At 34.7% G+C, this 18697-nt stretch overlaps 1 protein-coding gene across 2 annotated transcripts in view; it reads left to right on the top strand.

The window, feature by feature from the left end:
- Positions 1-18697, top strand: part of aralar1 (calcium-binding mitochondrial carrier protein aralar1) — a 59737-nt gene that overhangs the window by 6649 nt on the left and 34391 nt on the right. Inside the window, exons 1-2 of one of the 2 annotated variants that reach the window (XM_067763622.1) lie at positions 2058-2229; positions 2395-2521. The exons of the other annotated variant lie outside the window; for it this stretch is intronic. Of the exons in view, the coding sequence (XP_067619723.1) occupies positions 2492-2521 (30 nt within the window). The 5' untranslated portion in view covers positions 2058-2229; positions 2395-2491. Of the gene's footprint in view, positions 1-2057; positions 2230-2394; positions 2522-18697 lie in introns of those variants that run through there. 2 annotated transcript variants of the gene reach the window in all.

The following is an 18697-nucleotide window of genomic DNA, read 5'->3' on the forward strand; positions in this document are numbered from 1 at the left end:
AATGTTCTGGAACTATTTTACTGGTAACGCTCAGAATCGAGGCGTAAAACAAATTTTTAAGAGATCTATGTGTACGTTTCGCACTTGTGTAGCTTGCTTTTGATAAGATATATATGTAAATATAAACGTATATGTCCAATGAGGAATAACATGTTTATTTCATTCATTCATTTTCGTTGTGTGCATATTCGCAAAAAAATATATGAAAACAAATTACGTCGCGCTGAGCGATTTTGAGAGATTTTTTCACATTCGAGAAGGAAGTGGTTTTAAATTTGCTTATCTACATTAGTAGGGCCGCATTGAACCGACTTTAGAAAAACAGAGATTATCGCTCAGGGACAAGTTTCTTGAATACTGGCCTTAAAAATTCGTACTTTTCGGCACAACTCGAAGCTTTCACTCACCAACTTTATCCTAGAACTCGTCACACCAAACCAAAGTATTTGAATATCGCCGAAAGCATTTAGTTGTACAACATAATTCAGTGGGTAGAGTCTGACCTGAAGTACGTCGGGTTGAAATCAGATACTTTTTTATTTTATTTTTTAACTAACGATTTTGTTTCCAAAAACAAAATAAATACAAGGCGCGAAACAGTACCGAGAAATGACCACGCTCAGAAAAACTAAAGTATTTTGATGTGGCCTTTCCCGGGGCTTAACACTCCCCAAAGCCTTCGGAGAGCAACCTTATCACTACAACAACAACAACAACAGGACTACTTGTCGGTGGAAATGTGAGTGGAAAACAAAGTCATATATACGTAAGTTTGTATGTAACATGCAGACAAATAAACATTCGCGTACGCTTGCATGAATAAAATACCCAACAAACATTATTGATGAATATATGTACATACATACGTGTATGCAACTGAAATTTATTAGAACTTGATATTATCTTAAATTTCCAATTCTTTTGTCTGTGGGCAGTAAAATTATCGGTCCAGGCTTCCCTACTTCGGGAAGTCCAGCATTTTATCTTAAATTTCCAATTCTTTTGTCTGTGGGCAGTAAAATTATTGGTCCAGGCTTCCCTACTTCGGGGAGTCCAGCATTTTCACCACCTTTGGTTTATTCCCAGGCAAGACGGACTATGTTAGCTTTAACAGAGTCATTTCCCCTATAGACGAGTGAGAAGAGGAGCTCATCTGGAGGAATTGGGTCTCGTTGGCTGATGCACGGATCGGTCGATGTATGCCGCAATTTCAAACTCGCCGACTACTGAATCGTTTTAAGAGGTTGTTGTCGCCATTAAAGATCTTTAAGAGTGATACTGCGGATGCTACGTTATAATAGATAGGTTTTATTGTGTAGAGTTAAGAAATATAACAAGGTTACAATATTACCTGAATAAACGGAATAATACGGCAGAGATCGCTAGCGGCAGATGTGTACAGGATGGCTGGTGAAATCCAAGAGGCCGGTTGTATCGAAAGCGACAACCGTTGACCCGCAAAAAAAGGGTGGCTATAAATTAAAATGAGTTTCGAGTATCGAATTGCAGAGTTGTATTAGGGGGATCGCAATCAGATGCGGAAAAGTTAGTCATCCTGCTTATACAACTAGTATTGGTAGTATTGAACGCATCTGTAACATGCAATTTGCTGTGGGAGTGCCTCTTTTAATTTAAGAATTATTTGGGTCCCTGGCCATAATGGTATCGCGGTGAACTGTCACATAAATTTCGGTCTCGGCCAACTTGCAACTCTGGACCAATGCAACATTTTTGTTTTCGTGACCCTGTTGGATTATGAACACGCGAACTCCAATCTCCGAAATATAAGACTAGTACACAGCCCAACCGACTATTAACTTAATACAAATAAACCAAACATATGTTAATACAAAATCCTTAACCTTCCCAAGTGAAGAATGCTTGATCTGAGACTCGTTGATTTGTATGATTCAGTAATTTTTCTCTTTGATGTAAAATCAGATAAAATTGCGCTCACTCACACATGCACTTTATTTAAGTGACAATTTATTCCTGCTAAACAAATCGCAACATTGCGGGTGTTTCGACAATCCACCGATCCTCAGTTGTGATTCGGTATTTGACGTTAACGCATCTATTGGGCAAAGCGTTCGGCGTTAAACCGGGTGTGCGGAAATTGGTCAGATAGTGAAAATTCTTAGTACAAAAATATATTCTCATAGCGTAGTAGATAAATTCAAAAGCAAATACTCACAAGTGCATCATCATATCTCTGTGTAGTCAATTGACGTGGGTATTGTGTTTTATATCAAATCAAAAATTAGCGAAAAATATTAAAAATTTGCACATACGGTCGATGTATATGTGGTTGTGCCAAGCGGTGTTGTGCAACGATTTCTAAATCAAAAATCAAACAAATATAATAAAAACTAGCTTTTTAACGTATTTCCTAAGGCTAATAAGAGGTGTTATAAAATTTATCACAAAAAGTTGACAAACATAAATTATTCTAATATTAAAATTAATACAAAAGCATTGTTTGATTGTAAAAATGATGGATAAGAAGGATTTAATAAAAGAGGTAAATGAGATAGACTGTCTGCGTGTGTATTAACATGGGTCGATTTGTATGGACGAAAGTTAACCGATATCGTGCCATCGATTTTTCGATAGGATTTGGGCTTAGGAAAAAAAGTTCCACTACGCATACCCAAAAAAATAATTTTCGAGCCTGCAAACAAAAAAATGGCGAAGGGTCAATTTTTCGACCAAAACACTCCTCAAAGCCCTAAAATTATTTTTTTTCCAAAAAACTGTTATAAAAACGTTGGCGATAACAGTTTTTGAAAAAAAAAAAAAATATATTTTTAGGGCTTTGAGGAGTGTTTTGGTCGACAAATTTACCCTTTCGCCAATTTTTTTTGCAGGCTCGAAAATTATTTTTTTGGGTACGCGTAGTGGAACTTTTTTTCCTAAGCCCAAATCCTATCGAAAAATCGATGGCGCGATATCGGTTAATAAATCGACCCAGTCTAGTGTGTATGTTTATTATATAACAAAATAATTTTATTTGGTTTTCTCAGATATTTATATTAAAGCAAAATACTAGTCCATCAATATAGTAGCACACACATACATATCTACATAGGAATGTCAATCGAAAGATTATTGGTCCAAATACCTATATGGACTGAAGATTAAGATGTTGTTAGAAAACATAATTTTTTTGCAAGCGTTTTAATGCTAAACATATTTTAAGTTTCAAAAAAAGTCTAAGCCGTGATTTTGCCTGTCCAAATTTTAAGACCTAAGGGCATTTGAGGTCAGCTTAAGGTACAAAATTGTAGGAAAATTGCCGTTATGAAAATGAAGATAAAAGTCTAGAACAGGGGTCGGCTGTTAATATGCGTCCAAAAATATTGTGAAAGCTATTAATAATCCGACAACAGAAAATAAAAATTGTATCTCGTTAAAAAGATATTAACGAAAAACCGAAAAATCACCATGGGTCCCTCCGAAACCGGTGGTGGGATCCCGGTATTTTTGCGAAAAACATCCTTCTGAGTTCGCAGCCTTTGGACGCGCGATCAAATTAAAATCGTGTCAAATCCCTTTGTACACAAAATTTGTTTTAGTGCACAACAACCACAAGAAAATCGCCAAATTTAACTGCAAATATTTCTTCACAGAGATACAATTTTTCTTTTCCGCCTTTTCCGCTTTTTCCTCTTTTCGGATTGTTGTTGCCAAGGTTAATACGCGTCTTTTCACACATCTCCCGATATTTTTGGAGGCGTATTAGCAGTCAACCCTTGTTCTAGACTTTTACCAAAATGAAGCTAAAAATTGTCTAAGGATATTTCTAGTGTATTTAGGTGTTCTGAATAGTCGTGTATTTGGATTCAATATTATAAGGATGAAATAACAAGCTCGTTTATATTGATTTTACTTCTGGCGTCACGGCACAGTGGTTCAATATTGAAGTTTAGGGCTACAGTCTTCAATTGCCATCCGCTTTTTTTCTTTAAATGAAAGCTTTTGAGAGTTAAAAGAGCATAATTGAGATCAATTTTTGAATTACTGTTTGTTTGCATATTTTTTCTTTAGCGCAAACTATAGGAAACCCGGGAACTCGTATAAAATTTCTAAACAAAAACCAGAAATAATTGTGGGGCCAACCCACGACAAAAATAAAAACTATTTTTTATACTCAGAGTGCTTTGCACACAAAGTATATTAACTTTGATTGGATAACGGTTGGTTGTACAGGTAGGAATCGATATAGATATAGACTTCCATATATCGAAATCATCGGTATCGAAAAAAATTTGATTGAGCCATGTCCGTCCGTCCGCCCGTCTGCCCGTTAACGCGATAACTTGAGTAAATATTGAGATATCTTCACCAAATTTGGTACACGAGCTTATCTGGGTCCAGAATAGATTGGTATTGAAAATGAGAGAAATCGGATGATAACCACGCCCACTTTTTATATATATAACATTTTTGGAAAACACAAAAACCCTGATTATTTAGTAAATAATACACCTAGAATGTTGAAATTTGGCGTGTGGACTGATATTGTGACTCTTGATACAAATTTGAAAATAATTTTTAACATTGGCGTGGCACCGCCCACTTGTGATAAAATCACTTTTACAAATATTATTAATCATAAATCAAAAATCGTTAAACCTATTGTAACAAAATTCGGCAGAGAGGTTGCCTTTACTATAAGGAATGCTTTGAAGAAAAATTAATGAAATCGGTTAAGGACCACGCCCACTTTTATATAAAAGATTTTTAAAAGGGTCGTAGACGAATAAAATAAGCTATATCTTAGGGAAAAAGAGCTTTTTTGTATCAATAGAATTTTACTTTCTAAATTGAATTATAACATTAAATTGGAAAACACTAAAATTTTTTAAAATGGGTGTGGCACCGCCCCTTTTATGACTAAGCAATTTTCAATGTTTCGGGAGGCATAACTCGAAGAAAAATTAACGGATCGTAATGAAATTGTGTACACATATTTTCCTTAAAGCAAAAAATATTTCTAGTAAAAATCGACGGGGTCGGTTAAAGACCACGGCAACTTAGATATAAAACAAATTTAAAAGGATCGTAGACTAGAATAATAAGCTATAACTTAGCAAAAAATTATTTTGAATCAATGATATTTCACTTATCAAGTTTTATTTTAAGAGGAAATGGGGAGACATTTTTCTTTTAAACGGGTGGTGCCACGTGTTATGTAGAAAAGTTATTTATCTGAAATGAAATGTACAATTGAAGCTCACGCTGAGTATATAATGTTCGGTTACACCCGAACTTAGACACTTTTACTTGTTTTTATTGATTTTGAAAAAAAAAAAAATTTCACTGCCAACCCCGAAATAGCTCCGAAAAATTAATATAAATGTCTTAATGCAGAATGCACTGCGGCCTATTATTAAACACAATGCCCATTAGGGTGGTCCTTATAAGTCCAATAACCGACTTTTTCTAATCCTACCTTTGAGACCACAGTAGATCAAAAATATCACATACAAATTTTTGTCCCGATTAGTGACGGTTGAGTGGTTTGGCATAGTGGTTAAAGTTCATGCACGCACTTACCCTAGCGAAAAAATTTAACTTATCTGATACACCAGGGCTATTAGGATTTAAAAAATTAGTTTCGATCACAGATCGTAAAAAACGATACGGACCCAAACTGAGTCCCAAATCTCTTTATACCAATGACCCAAAAGTTTTGCTCGTAGAATAATTAGAAGTTAAGTTCTGTGCAGCCATGTATCTTAACATATGAAAGACGGGTCAGACAGCTCTAAATCCATATTTCGACAGTGTATGCGAAATTCGGAGTATACAGTTCTGTATATTCGACTTACAACCCGAAGTTGGTTTAGCAAAAATAGCGTTTTTTTTTTGTTGTCACGTAGTGTAATATCTTGTATGATACCGATTATTATGTATCTAAATCAATTTAAAAAAAAACAGTCCTCTCTGATTTCAACAAATGGCGATCATATCAACTCAGCCATGAGGATAGGATGAGGAGGTCACACAAATGTTCACAAAGATCTGAATTTCCTCATGCGGTGAAAAAAGATGTTTACACACCAAAAATCATTATCTTCGTCCTTAACTTTGAGTTCCATTGCAGTGTAGTAAGTGACCTTGAACAGTTGCTTGTTTTAAAATTATTTGTGAATGCGGAAAATACGACAACTGCACTGGAAAATCATGCAATTCATACAAAAGTTGTTGCATGCAAACGCAGAAACAAATGTACACACATTTGTACACGAAGTGCTACGCCGAAACACCTCCTCATACTCGGTTTATCGCCTTATTCTGCCCGTGTCTTACCAGAACTTAAAATTATATTAGTATTTCTTTATAAACTTGCCGTTTTGTCTGAATAAATCCTTTGATGATATTTGGACTCGTGTAAAAAGCAGTCGATTGTCTGAAGAGTTCACAAATGAAAGAACCGTTAAATGTACGTTATAAGCTCTGAATAACTACTGATTTAAAGGACTAATGGCGGCCCCGTGGTGTGGTAGAAGTGTGCTCCGCCTACCACCCTGAAAATCCTGTGTTTACGCTCCGGGCAAAGCAGCATCAAAATTTTGGAAATTAGAATTGTTCAATTTGAAGAAAGTTTTTCTAAGCAGGGTCGGCCCTCGGCAGTGTTTGGCAAGCACTCCAAGTGTATTTCTGCCATTAAAAGCTTCTCAGTGAAAACTCATCTGCCTTGCAGATGCTGTTCGGAGTCGGCATAAAAGATGTAGGTCTCATTCCGAAAATTGTAGGAAAAACTAAAAGGAGAACGACGCAAATTGGAAGAGAAGCACGGCCTAAAATCTCTTCGCAGGTTATATCGCTTACATACATATAAAGGACTAACTCGCTGAAATAAACACCTAAAAGTATAACTCCAAGTAGGTGCGTATGCATTTTCTGCAATATTTTAATCGGCCTATTCTTTGCAACATTTTGTAGAATACGTAGTTGTGTTGGTGAGATTATTTATGTATATGACCCCCATGTCACACTTGAAAATATTCATTGTCGGCTTTTCATGTTACTTTAGCTATTCACACGTGCTGTTCTGTTATTCGTTTTATTACCCCGGCGTTCGGAAGGTCGTTGTCATTGTTCTTCAATAATGTAATGTAGAAGAAATTTAGCAAAATAATTATAATCACGTACATATGTATGTATATGTATCATTTAAAGCTGAAAATTTGGCAAATTTAAATAATTTTGTTGAATAAACAATACATTTATTTAGAAATGTCACTAGTTTGAACGATAGAAAAGTTAACACAAAATAGAGTTGGAGAAAAAAGTGATGCCGTTTCATAATTTTCCAGGAAAATAAATTTTAATGGTTTTTACTACAATTTGTCCTCTGAATGAAAATGTAGTTTCGCAAAGAGCCAAATCGAGTTTCAGAGTGGGAGTTCAAGAGGGCGGATTAGAAAGAGAAGCTGCTAACGTCAGTCACCTTGTAATTGCATCATGGGTTGTATTTTTATTGTATTTCGTTAGTTTTTTTGGAATATAATTTACACACTTATACCAGTACTGAAGCCGTATTAGGAGGGAGTGCGACAAAAAATTTAGGAAAAAATACAAGAAAAATCACTCGAAAACAAAGTAGTGTAGGCGTTATCAAAACTAGATTGTTGATATTTTTAGAATTTTAGAACATGATCAGTAATGTAAACAAAAAGTTAAAAGAGAAAAAATTCTATAAGAAAAATTTACTCAACGAAGAATGTAATTTTGCAATTTTGCAATTTTTAAGTCCATAAATTTTATTTTATTTTTTTAATTTTTATTTGTGAAGTTTAAGGTTTTTGAAGTAGAGATGGAACTTAAAACGTTTTTTTAAATCTTTGAATTAATATGTATTTGTTTAGTTAAGTGCCCTTTTGTTATGGACGGCATAGCGTATGAGTAACAAAAAATGTTTAACGAGCATTCCAGGGAAATTGTGAATTTCGTCCGATTTACTGATTGTTTTCATGATTAATTTTTAGTGAATATATTGCTCCGCGAATTAAAAAAAATAATTTCAAATTTTTTTAATAAATAAAATTATATACAAAAAATAAGCATGGAAAAAACTAAAAAGACACATTAGCAGATCACTTTCGGCGCTTCCTTTTCGCGGTACATATAATTCTACACTGTTAAGTTAAGGATTGTATTTTAATTTCATAGTTTTTTTCTGAGAAATTTAAAGGGGAATCGTCGTTTTTCCAAAAGACGAAGACAAATAATACAATACTGTTGCAAATGGACACATAATATTTTCCAGTAATATGGAGCTCAGTGCCACCCTTTTCCCATGTATCCTGTATTTTTCGATAGCTTTGGTATGCTTCGAGATTATTTTAATGTTTATTTTCGAAACTATTCCATTCAGTTTTGAGGAAATTTTAGAACCACTTCTGGACTGTTTTCGTAATCATTTCGGGACTATGCTGTGACCAATCTGGAACAATTTCGGATTCACTTCAATTTTATTTAGGGCATCTTGGTGTCTTCTTGTATGTATATTAGATGTGGCTTTGGTAGATATGCTTGTAAACAGACCGATCATCGCATGAATTTGGGTTCAGAAAAGACTTTGAAGAGATTTATAAGGTATAATAGAAACAGCTGTCCCTTGTTCGTCCTGATGTTGCATATTTAAGTATCGCTCAAATATTAAGCAATAACAAATTAGAAACTGCTTTAAATAAATTTTAATTAGTTAATAGGGCACTCCCCGCTAAAACTAATAATTGGTTTCTTTAAAATTTCACCTATTGGTGGATACACAAGGGGGGGAGGGGGGGGGGGGGGCTGCAGAACTGGGAGAGAAGTAAAACGTCAAAGTCTATAGTACGAGCATTCCATGGAACACCGTTAATTTTCGCGCATTTTCGCGCATTTTCGAATTGCTCTCCTTACTAATATTCAATGCCAATAAAAAATAAATAAATTTAAGGCGCGATAACCTCCGAAGAGATCTAAGGCCGAGCTTCTCTTCCAATTTGCGTCGTGCTCCTCTTGATTTTCCCTACAAATTGGCCGGACGGGACCTACATGATTTTATGCCGACTCCGAACGGCATCTGCAAGGCAGATGAGTTTTCACTGAGAGCTTTTCATGGCAGAAATACACCCGGAGCGCTTGCCAAACACTGCCGAGGGGCGACCCAGCTTAGAAAAATTTTCTTCTAATTGAAAAACCTTATTTCTAAAATTTTTGATGTTGCTTTGCCCGGGGTTTGAAACTAGGGCATCCGGTGTGGTAGGCGGAGCACGCTACCATCACACCACGGTGGCCGCCTAATATGCCAATATCTATCAAATATATCACACCCTAACGTATCAAGGAGGAAGAATTTAAAATTACTATAAGCTTGAGAAAAAACGTTACAAAAAAAAGATAACATATGGAAAAATCAAATAATCCTCAAAAACTCCTTACCAACCATTTTTTTATTCCTTCATATTAATTAGCTGAAAAAATGCAGAATGTTCATTTCTGAAAATAGACCCAGCCTCTACTTAGAATATGTACATATGTGAATATAAGTAATCTGGATTAAGTTTATATGTCGTCGCCCGCTTGCCAGAAGCATGAATGTGCCAAAATGAAAATGTTGGGAAATCGAGTTTCAAAGTTTATTGCTCCCTCAAAATTAGAGGAATTCGTTTCTAGTGTAAAAATGTACTTATATATTATACAAACACTATGTTCTTTCAACTGAGATAATTGTTCAGCTCGCATCCCTTCTATTCTCCGAGCTTTAGGATCTTCATTTTTCTGGCACAACAAAATTTTAAAAAGCTGATCTAATTTTTTTAACACATCTATACAAAAAAATTAAAAGTAGTCGGATCACGTAATGCGGCTGATGCTTTCTATGCATTTTGATGCGCTGAATCCGAATAAGCTATAGGAATTGGCCCAACTGGTCATAGTATGGCCTTAACCTCAAAAGACGAAAAAAATTCACTGCAGATTGATTTTTAAATAACCTTAGGGCCAAACCACGACCTGCTAGGCCAATTCCATTGGCGGAGTGGGATTCGGAGCATCACATTACTTGGGAAAACATCCGCTGCTTTGACTCATCGAAAGTATGTATGTAGATGAAAAAAGTTACACATTCAATTCAATTTTGTATACACTAATGTGCTTTTATTTAAGATATTATTGCAAGCTTAGAACTAGTTCTTATTCTCATCAGAATCAGAATCTTCTGAAATGTTGGGTACGGGTAAAGCGTTGCCCTCAAGATTTTTATAAAAAGAACTATATATTCTTTTGGTATAACCAGTTTTTCACACAATTTTTTCAAGTATTTTAGTTCTGATTCGAGAAGAGGCAAGGCTTCGAATAAACCGTTTTGTCTTGAATTAAACAACTATCTTTTTTTCGGATATTCTGCTATTAAAAATTCTTCATTGATATTATTTTTTATGAAGAATACTTAATACAGCACATCTTTTGTGTATCTCAACTAGCATATATGTATGTATATGGCATGGCTAGTTGTGTAGCTCCATTGCTTTAGATAACCACTGCATAGATTTTTCTATATATATATATACCGATCAAGTCTATGGTAGCTACCGAAAAAATCGGAATGCTCCGAGAGCTAGAGTTGTGGCATAAATGGTTGGGAGGTTACCACCTTCAATAAACCGTTTTGATGTGGACATTTATTGGAACCTGCTGGGCCATAAAGGGTACCTGCTCCTGATTTAAACCGTGAATTAAAATTTCCATAGATACCAGCAAATAGAAGTGAACTGAACTGAAATATAAGTGAATTGTTCCGGTTTCATGTGAGCCACATATGTATGTAGAAGAAAATATTTTATAAAAAATTTCAATTATATGAAGAAACTCAAAAGCCAAATAAATATCTGATTTAAACTGCTGGAATGAAAAATATAGCTATTACGAACTTTCTAAATACTAATGGCTTTTGAAAGTTTTTTTTTTTAATTGTGTTTTATTTGAGGAAATTCTTTCGTGGTCCGCCTACCACACCGAAGATCCTGGGTTCACGCCCCGGGAAAAGCAACATCAAAATTTTTGAAACAAGGTTTTTCAATTAGAAGAAAAATTGTCTAAGCGGTGTCGCCCCTCGGCAGTGTTTGGCAGGCACTCCGAGTGTATTTCTGCCATGAAAAGCTCTCTGTGAAGCCTCATCTGCCTTGCAGATGCTGTTCGGAGTCGGCGTAAAACAAGTAGGTCCCGTCCTGCCAATTTTTAAGAAAAATTGAGAGGAGCATGACACAAATCGGAAGAGGGTTATCGTGCCTTACATATTTTTTTTTTTAATTTGTCATATCTTTTTTAAATTAGAACTTTGTCATAATAGTTTTTGGTATACAAATAAGATATGATAATGTACAATTGATACAGCAGCTAAAACATTTCCCCAAGTGTTTTTAGTATACTTTCAATCCAATTAAAAAAAAAAATATATAAAAAAGATTTGAATCACGCAGTTAGTAAATAAAAGAGAGCGTGAATAGAAATCGAAAAATGTTCTTACCACAACCAAGGTCAATGTAAATGCTTACGCGGCATCAGTGAACGATTTGAATTTGAATGAAACAGATTTTAGGTGACTTTTGCTGATGAGACATATCATTAGTAAAAGAAAATGAAATGCTGACCTGAATTCAAGGGAAATAAAAACTTTATGTCGTGCTTCGAAGCAATTCCCAATGTCTGTCTCTCTTAAAACTAAAACTGACATGAAATTCGTATACCTTTAAATGTTGTTAATTTTGATTTAAAAGTGTTATTAGCCACGATGGTCAAAACAAAAAATTCTTTTGTTTATAAGAATTCTCAATTAAAGTCATTCTCACCTAACTGTATATAATTTCAAATAAAAAGTGTTTACATATTGACATTGTGAATTCATACAAGTGGCGAATGTTTGATAAAAACGTTCACAATAGTAAACAGCCTCGATCCCCTGTTCAATCGCTGTTCGATTACTTAAATCATTTGCTCGATAGTGTTCTTCGAACATTTTTGTAGACGACTGGCATATTGCATTATTTACATATTTTAAGATTTTTGCTTAACTGGCTGCTCACATTTAATCTATTAACTAGATTTTAGAAATGAATATTAATATGTAGTCTGATTTTCGGTATACACATTTAAAAGAAAAGCTGATTTGAAACACAAATGGGCAATTAATGGCACTTCAATTTAATAATCGCGAGCAAAAAACAAACCTTTCTTACATTCTCGAGCCATTCGCGACAGCCATTCTCCCTGTCAGCTATTATTTGGCAGATAGGTAGGCAATGGAAGAATAGAAAGATGTTTCACTTGTATGAATTCACAATGACACATTGACATCCTCGCTACGCCTATCTGTTTATCAGTTCAATGACGTAAACAACCTGTTGTTATTTGTGAATAATTATTGTATTCTAGTATGATTTCTTGATTGGTTAAGCATTTATTCGAATTATCTCATTAATGTGCAGTGCCACAAAAAATATGCTTCTTCGAACACAGCTGTATTTTGTCTATGCCTATTAGTCAAGTTAATGTCAACGCGTCCGAAATCATAACATTCAAGTTTTCGCTATTCCGGTTAAATTCTTATTTTTTTTCACTTTTAAGATTAATGCAATTAAAAATTCTTTATGTATTTGGTGCGCATAGACATTGAAATTAACCATATCGGTCAAACAAATTTCCGCATATAAGTTGGTAGGTCCGAAATAAAAAACACGTTCAATTTAAAACCGTTTCGTTTGGTGTCCACATTGCCGAGGCACATTTTACGGTTATGCCGATTCAGCCAATGTCCAGCCCTTTTATTTGGTACAAATGTTCTAGTCTACATTGTGTCCCTGCAGTGCTATGTACTGAGATTTTCTGTATCAGATTTTTTGTGTCAACAAGCGCTGGTGTTAATCTCCAACACATCTATCCAAAAGCATCCTATCTGATCTTGAGCTGAAGGAGAGGCTGGCGCACTGAAAATGCTTAGATGCCTCATCCAGACAAAAAGGGAAGGTTGTATCATTAATAAAACAAGTTATCTACAGTTCAGCCTGCTTAATTAGGGAAGGGTACCTAACCAGACTACTACCATTGTTTTTGTCCACCTGTAGCCTGTCGATACTTCCCAGTTCCTAGTTTGAAAAATAGTTGCAAGGTTCATGACCGTGGTTTCTAGATTGAAATGCTAAATTTTAATGCCTATTCCAAGACCATCCCCGCATAGTGGTAAGCAGTCTCGATCTCTCGGACTCCCTGTGGCACAGAGTGTAGTAAGGTACTTTTTATCCACTACCATGTCATTGAGATTTCTTCTAATGGCTCTGCTGAGAAAACTGAAGCAAACTCCCCAAGAGAAATATAAAGTTCATCAGCAAAAACCCTGTGTTCTTACCCAAAGTTAGTTTCTCAACTAGTAGTAAATATGTGATGCCAGGCCCAGTATTCGGATTAAGCCATCTTGTGCCTTGGAAAACTCAATTAGTGATCCTTCAAGTTCCGGTGTTCTGGTAGAAAGTAATTCATATCCATTCAATATAAAACTTTTGCAATAAATGTGGAAAAACTGAAATGAGTTGATTGATAGAAAATTGGTTTTTCATGTTCATAGACTTTAGCATACATACATATTCGATCCAATAGGAGTTTCCAGAACTTTATCAATTACAAAACACCAAAGTAAAACTACATCTCCACTTGGAGCTTCAACTGTTAAATTTACCTAAATCTCATATTGAAACCTGCACTATCTCCACTGTAGTTTTATATTACGTTTTATTTTTTCATATCAAAAAAGAAAACGTAGAACCACACAGTTTGAAATTAAGTCAGCATAGAACAAAAACTAAGGGAAGTGATGAAAAAAGTTAAAAGTTAAAACAAGTTGAAAATCAGTACAATTTTGTTTAAAATATAACTATAAATAAAATTAATAGATTCCTCACGACGCCAGTGTGTGCAAAAATTTGGTTCAAGGTCAAAGGTCACAAAAATTAGTTTCTTCGCGATATTCAGTAGGTGTATTTCATCATAAATATATATATACAAAAATTATACACACAGGTGGACCAGGGGTGACTTTAGAATTTGTTTGTACGATATGGGTATCAAATTAATGGTATTAATGAGGGTTTTAAAAGGGAGTTAGTTGTATATGTGAAGGCGTTTTCGAGATATCGACCAAATTGTGGACCAGGGTGACCCAGAACATTATCTGTCGGGTATCGCTAATTTATTTATATATGCAACACCACGAACAGTATTCCTGCCAAGAATCCAAGGGCTTTTGATATCGCCCTGCAGAACTTTTTCATTTTCTTCTACTTAATATGGTAGGTGTCACACCCATTTTCCAAAGTTTTTCTAAAGTTATATTTTGCGTAAATAAACCAATCCAATTACCATGTTTCATCCCTTTTTTGTGTTTGGTATAGAATTATGGCATTTTTTGAATTTTTCGTAATTTTCGATATCGAAAAAGTGGGCGTGGTCATAGTCGGATTTCGGACATTTTTTATACCAAAATTAAGTGAGTTCAGATAAGTACGTGAACTAAGTTTAGTAAAGATATATAGATTTTTTCTCAAGTTATCGTGTTAACGGCCGAGCGGAAGGACAGACGGTCGACTGTGTATAAAACCTGGGCGTGGCTTCAACCGATTTCGTCCATTTTCACAGAAAACAGTTATCGTCATAGAATATATGCCCCTACCAAATTTCACAAGGATTGGTAAATTTTTGTTCGACTTATGGTATTAAAAGTATTCTAGACAAATTAAATGAAAAAGGGCGGCGCCCTTGCACCATGCAACCCCAGTAGAATGTTGACACAATTTACTTATATGCTGTAAAGATGTTCAATTTTTTTTTTTTTTAAAGTGGGCGTGTTCTTCATCCGATTTTGCTAATTTTTATTCAGCACATATATAGTAATAGTAGTAACGTTCCTGCAAATTTCATCATATCTTCAACGACTGCCAAATTACAGTGTGCAAAACTTTTAAATTGCCTTATTTTAAAAGTGGGCGGTGCCACGCCCATTGTACAAAATTTTACTAATTTTCTATTCTGCGTCATAACTTGAACCCACCTACCGAGTTTCATCGAATTATCCGTCTTTGGTTATCGAATTTCTTCGGTTTTTCGAAATTTTCGATATCGAAAAAGTGGGCGCGGTTATAGTCCGATATCGTTAATTTTAAATAGTCATCTGAGATGAGTGCCCAGGAACCTACGTACCAAATTTCATCACCTCAAAATTTACTCAAGTTATCGTGTTAACGGACAGACGGACGGACGGACGGACGGACGGACATGGCTCAATCAAATTTTTTTTCGATACTGATGAATTTGATATATGGAAGTCTATATCTATCTCGATTCCTTTATACCTGTACAACCAACCGTTATCCAATCAAAATTAATATACTCTGTGTGAAAAACATGCTGAGTATAAGAAAAACAAGTTCAATTAGCTTGTCTTCCTCCAACCGCAGCTGCTGCTCGTCAACATCTTTTTCTGGTATATTATAAAGTTCAAGTGTGGCTTGGTTATCAGCTAGATCCTACAAAGTGGGGTTGGAAATTAGTCTACAATATATTAGAACCAGTACAGACTTTACTTTCACCTGCGTTGGAAAAACTGCTGGACACAGCTTTTTGAAACTGCAAAAAGGGATGCAGCGCTAAATTTGATTGCAAAAAAAAATTGGACTGTTTTGTTCTCTGGCATATAGAATTTGTCAAGGTCGGTCGTGTTCTAATGTTGAATCATCAACAGTGCACGATTCGTTTGATTCCAACGAGATGACATACGATACGTCATTATTAACGCAATTTACTTGAAGATGAAGAAGAATTTCAATCAGACTAATAGTAAAGCTTCATTACTATTATTTAATTGACATAGCTATTAAATTGTCCAATTTTAGCAAATTTCTGTTATATGTTAATAGTTACAAATTAAATACATAGGATAATAATATACTCGTGAAAAAAAGCGCTAAGTATCTCATAGGTGGCGCGGAAATGTGTGCATATTATTACGATTACAACTTTTTTAATCGTAATATCTTAAAAATGGCGGATCGTAGAAAAAAATCATTCAAACTATTTCTGTAGATATATCTATGGTCTACGATTTGTGTATATATATATGTATTTTTATGATAAAACATACCATTTTGTTTTTTTGACTTTCGACATTGAATAAATTTGTTTGCACACCCTGGAATGGCGAGGAGGTTCTAAATTTCATTTATAGTAATAATTAAAACAATTTTTTTGAATTTAATCTTGTAACCTTTTGCACCATCGAATGTCTAGATTGACCAGACTAATATATTTCCACATGTTCTACGAGGCATAATCATATCTGAATGTTCAATTTCCAAACATGTGTACAGCTAGAGATTTGGGTAATAAGAGTTAGAGCTCTGCTATTTTTGTTTGATAGAAACTTAGAAAATCCCCAAACGATTTGTATGGAAAAACTAAAGTCGCTAAAAGGTGCCTAGACATAAAAATAATATTATTTTCATTAAACCACAAAGAATCAACCAAAAAAAATTTGTTGCCCACCTTAATATATATATAATTTGTTTACTTTACGTATCAATTATGCCTTATGACATCTGTGTTTATTTTAATTGCAATTTGTTTTGCAGAAAAACGTATTTTTAATCAGAAAGTTTTTCTTTGTGCAAAATATTTCGCTTGAAAAACAAAAAAATGCTGATCAGAACATATGCATTTGTACAGGTAATTAATGGACTTAGATTATACAACTTAGTTGATCGAAAAGAGCTTTACAATAAAATAAAAAAGCTACAAATGATTTCGCAATTGAAATTTAGATAAATAGAGTACGTACTCTCATAGCAACAGGTACAACCCAATGCTACTAACTCGTTCTCAATCATGCTGGACAATAAATCGAAATTATTATTTTCATTCTTTCAATTTCAGCGAATATTTTACGTACTCTGTGTACTCTATGTTTTCTAGATGTATATATATATATATATATATATATATATATATATATATATATATATATATAAATCTCAACAACTATATCATATAATCGGCCTAGATTTGGTGTAATCATGCAACCGGATCTTAAATACGTTTTTTTATATAAGTTTTAAACACAATTTGTAATATATTCAGGTAGTCAACGAACCCTTTGCCTCAGGTAGACGAAGTCATTCATAGTTTAAAACTTATATCGGTCAACAATGAAACTGATATCATCAGAATAAGCCAGCATTTGTTTTCTCTTATAATAGATTATGCTATTGTGGTTTAGTTCTGCTGCTAGAATGATCTTCTTCAGCATCAGTTTCAAGAAATTCCATGATAAGAGCTAGTCTTGTCTAAAGAATCGTTTCAAGCCGATGGTGTTGCTCAGCGTCACACTCGGCAAAGCAGTATAAGCTTTGCAAGTAGCTTAAATTAAAACAACGAGATCATGCTGGTTGATTCTTTTATTGTGGTTCTATAAGCCATATAGGCTGAAATGAATAACACTCGTGCAACTACATCCAGCATTGGGTCTGCATACGCGAATGAGCGTATCACTCACCAAAAATGCTATTTATTAAGCACGTGCGATATGTGTGTTCATTTTACACACACAAGTATAAAGATATAACGGAAATCAGGGATCTGAAAAAGTTGATATTTTTAAAATACAGGTGGATGCTTAACAAACGAAACGATACCATTTCGTTCGTCAAAAATCAAAATTTACTTAACGAAAGGGTTTCATTTCGCAGCGAAAGGAAACCACTTCATTAACGTTATAAACTTTATGAAATGCTCGCCCTTAACGTTAATTTCACTTACACACAACCGAACGCATGGTATGGCTATGATAGCACACTTCGTGTTCAAGTTGTTCGGCTTTATTAACGATTCAACGGAAATTATTGAAATTTCTTGGCTAACGCGAAAATTAAAGTTCGATGCATCCTTGGATGAAACACATTTTTGTTTTTTTTTTTTTTGCTATCTTATATCGCTCAATGGTGATAAAAAGGCCCGTCACATAAGCAGTTTTTCATATAGATGCGTTTAACTTAATCTTATGCGTTATGAGTAGATTGCGCGTATTTTTATAGATAACGGTATATTGAGCTACACTCGCGCCATCTGACATGAAAAAGTAGCCAACTTCCAACTTTAGCTGCAAGAAAAGCAGAAGGAGAAGGATTTGACATTTGCTTTGGCTAAGGGTGCTGGCACACTTTGCAAGTAAAATTATTTTTCCCACTCGTTTGGAACTTTTATAACATTTTTCACAATTAAAAACTGCAATGTAACAAATGAATATGACACAAAATATGTTAGCAAGTATTTCCGTTGTATAAGGAGAATGTTTATAACTGTGCTTCGCGAAATTTTGTATATGAATGGGCAAGGCGATATAAACTTCAATTGCGAAGTCTAAAGTTCCTTCGTTGACATCGAAAACACCAAAGAGTGCCGTCCATACATCAGGTGATGAGAGTTTTATAGAGCCTGATATTTGTTTGTCAAGAGACGACTTTACTTTTTAATTGCCTACTCAGCCCAAAGTAGCTCGTATTGACTGATTCTACGATAAGCTTCTAGGCCTCTTTTGACGAAGCATATCACCGTTTCCCAATCATATTACAATGACATGGATGTTAAGGCGGTAATGGTTCGA

This window comes from Eurosta solidaginis, chromosome 1 (assembly GCF_040869045.1).
Source record: "Eurosta solidaginis isolate ZX-2024a chromosome 1, ASM4086904v1, whole genome shotgun sequence".
NCBI classification, from domain to species: Eukaryota; Metazoa; Arthropoda; class Insecta; order Diptera; family Tephritidae; genus Eurosta; species Eurosta solidaginis.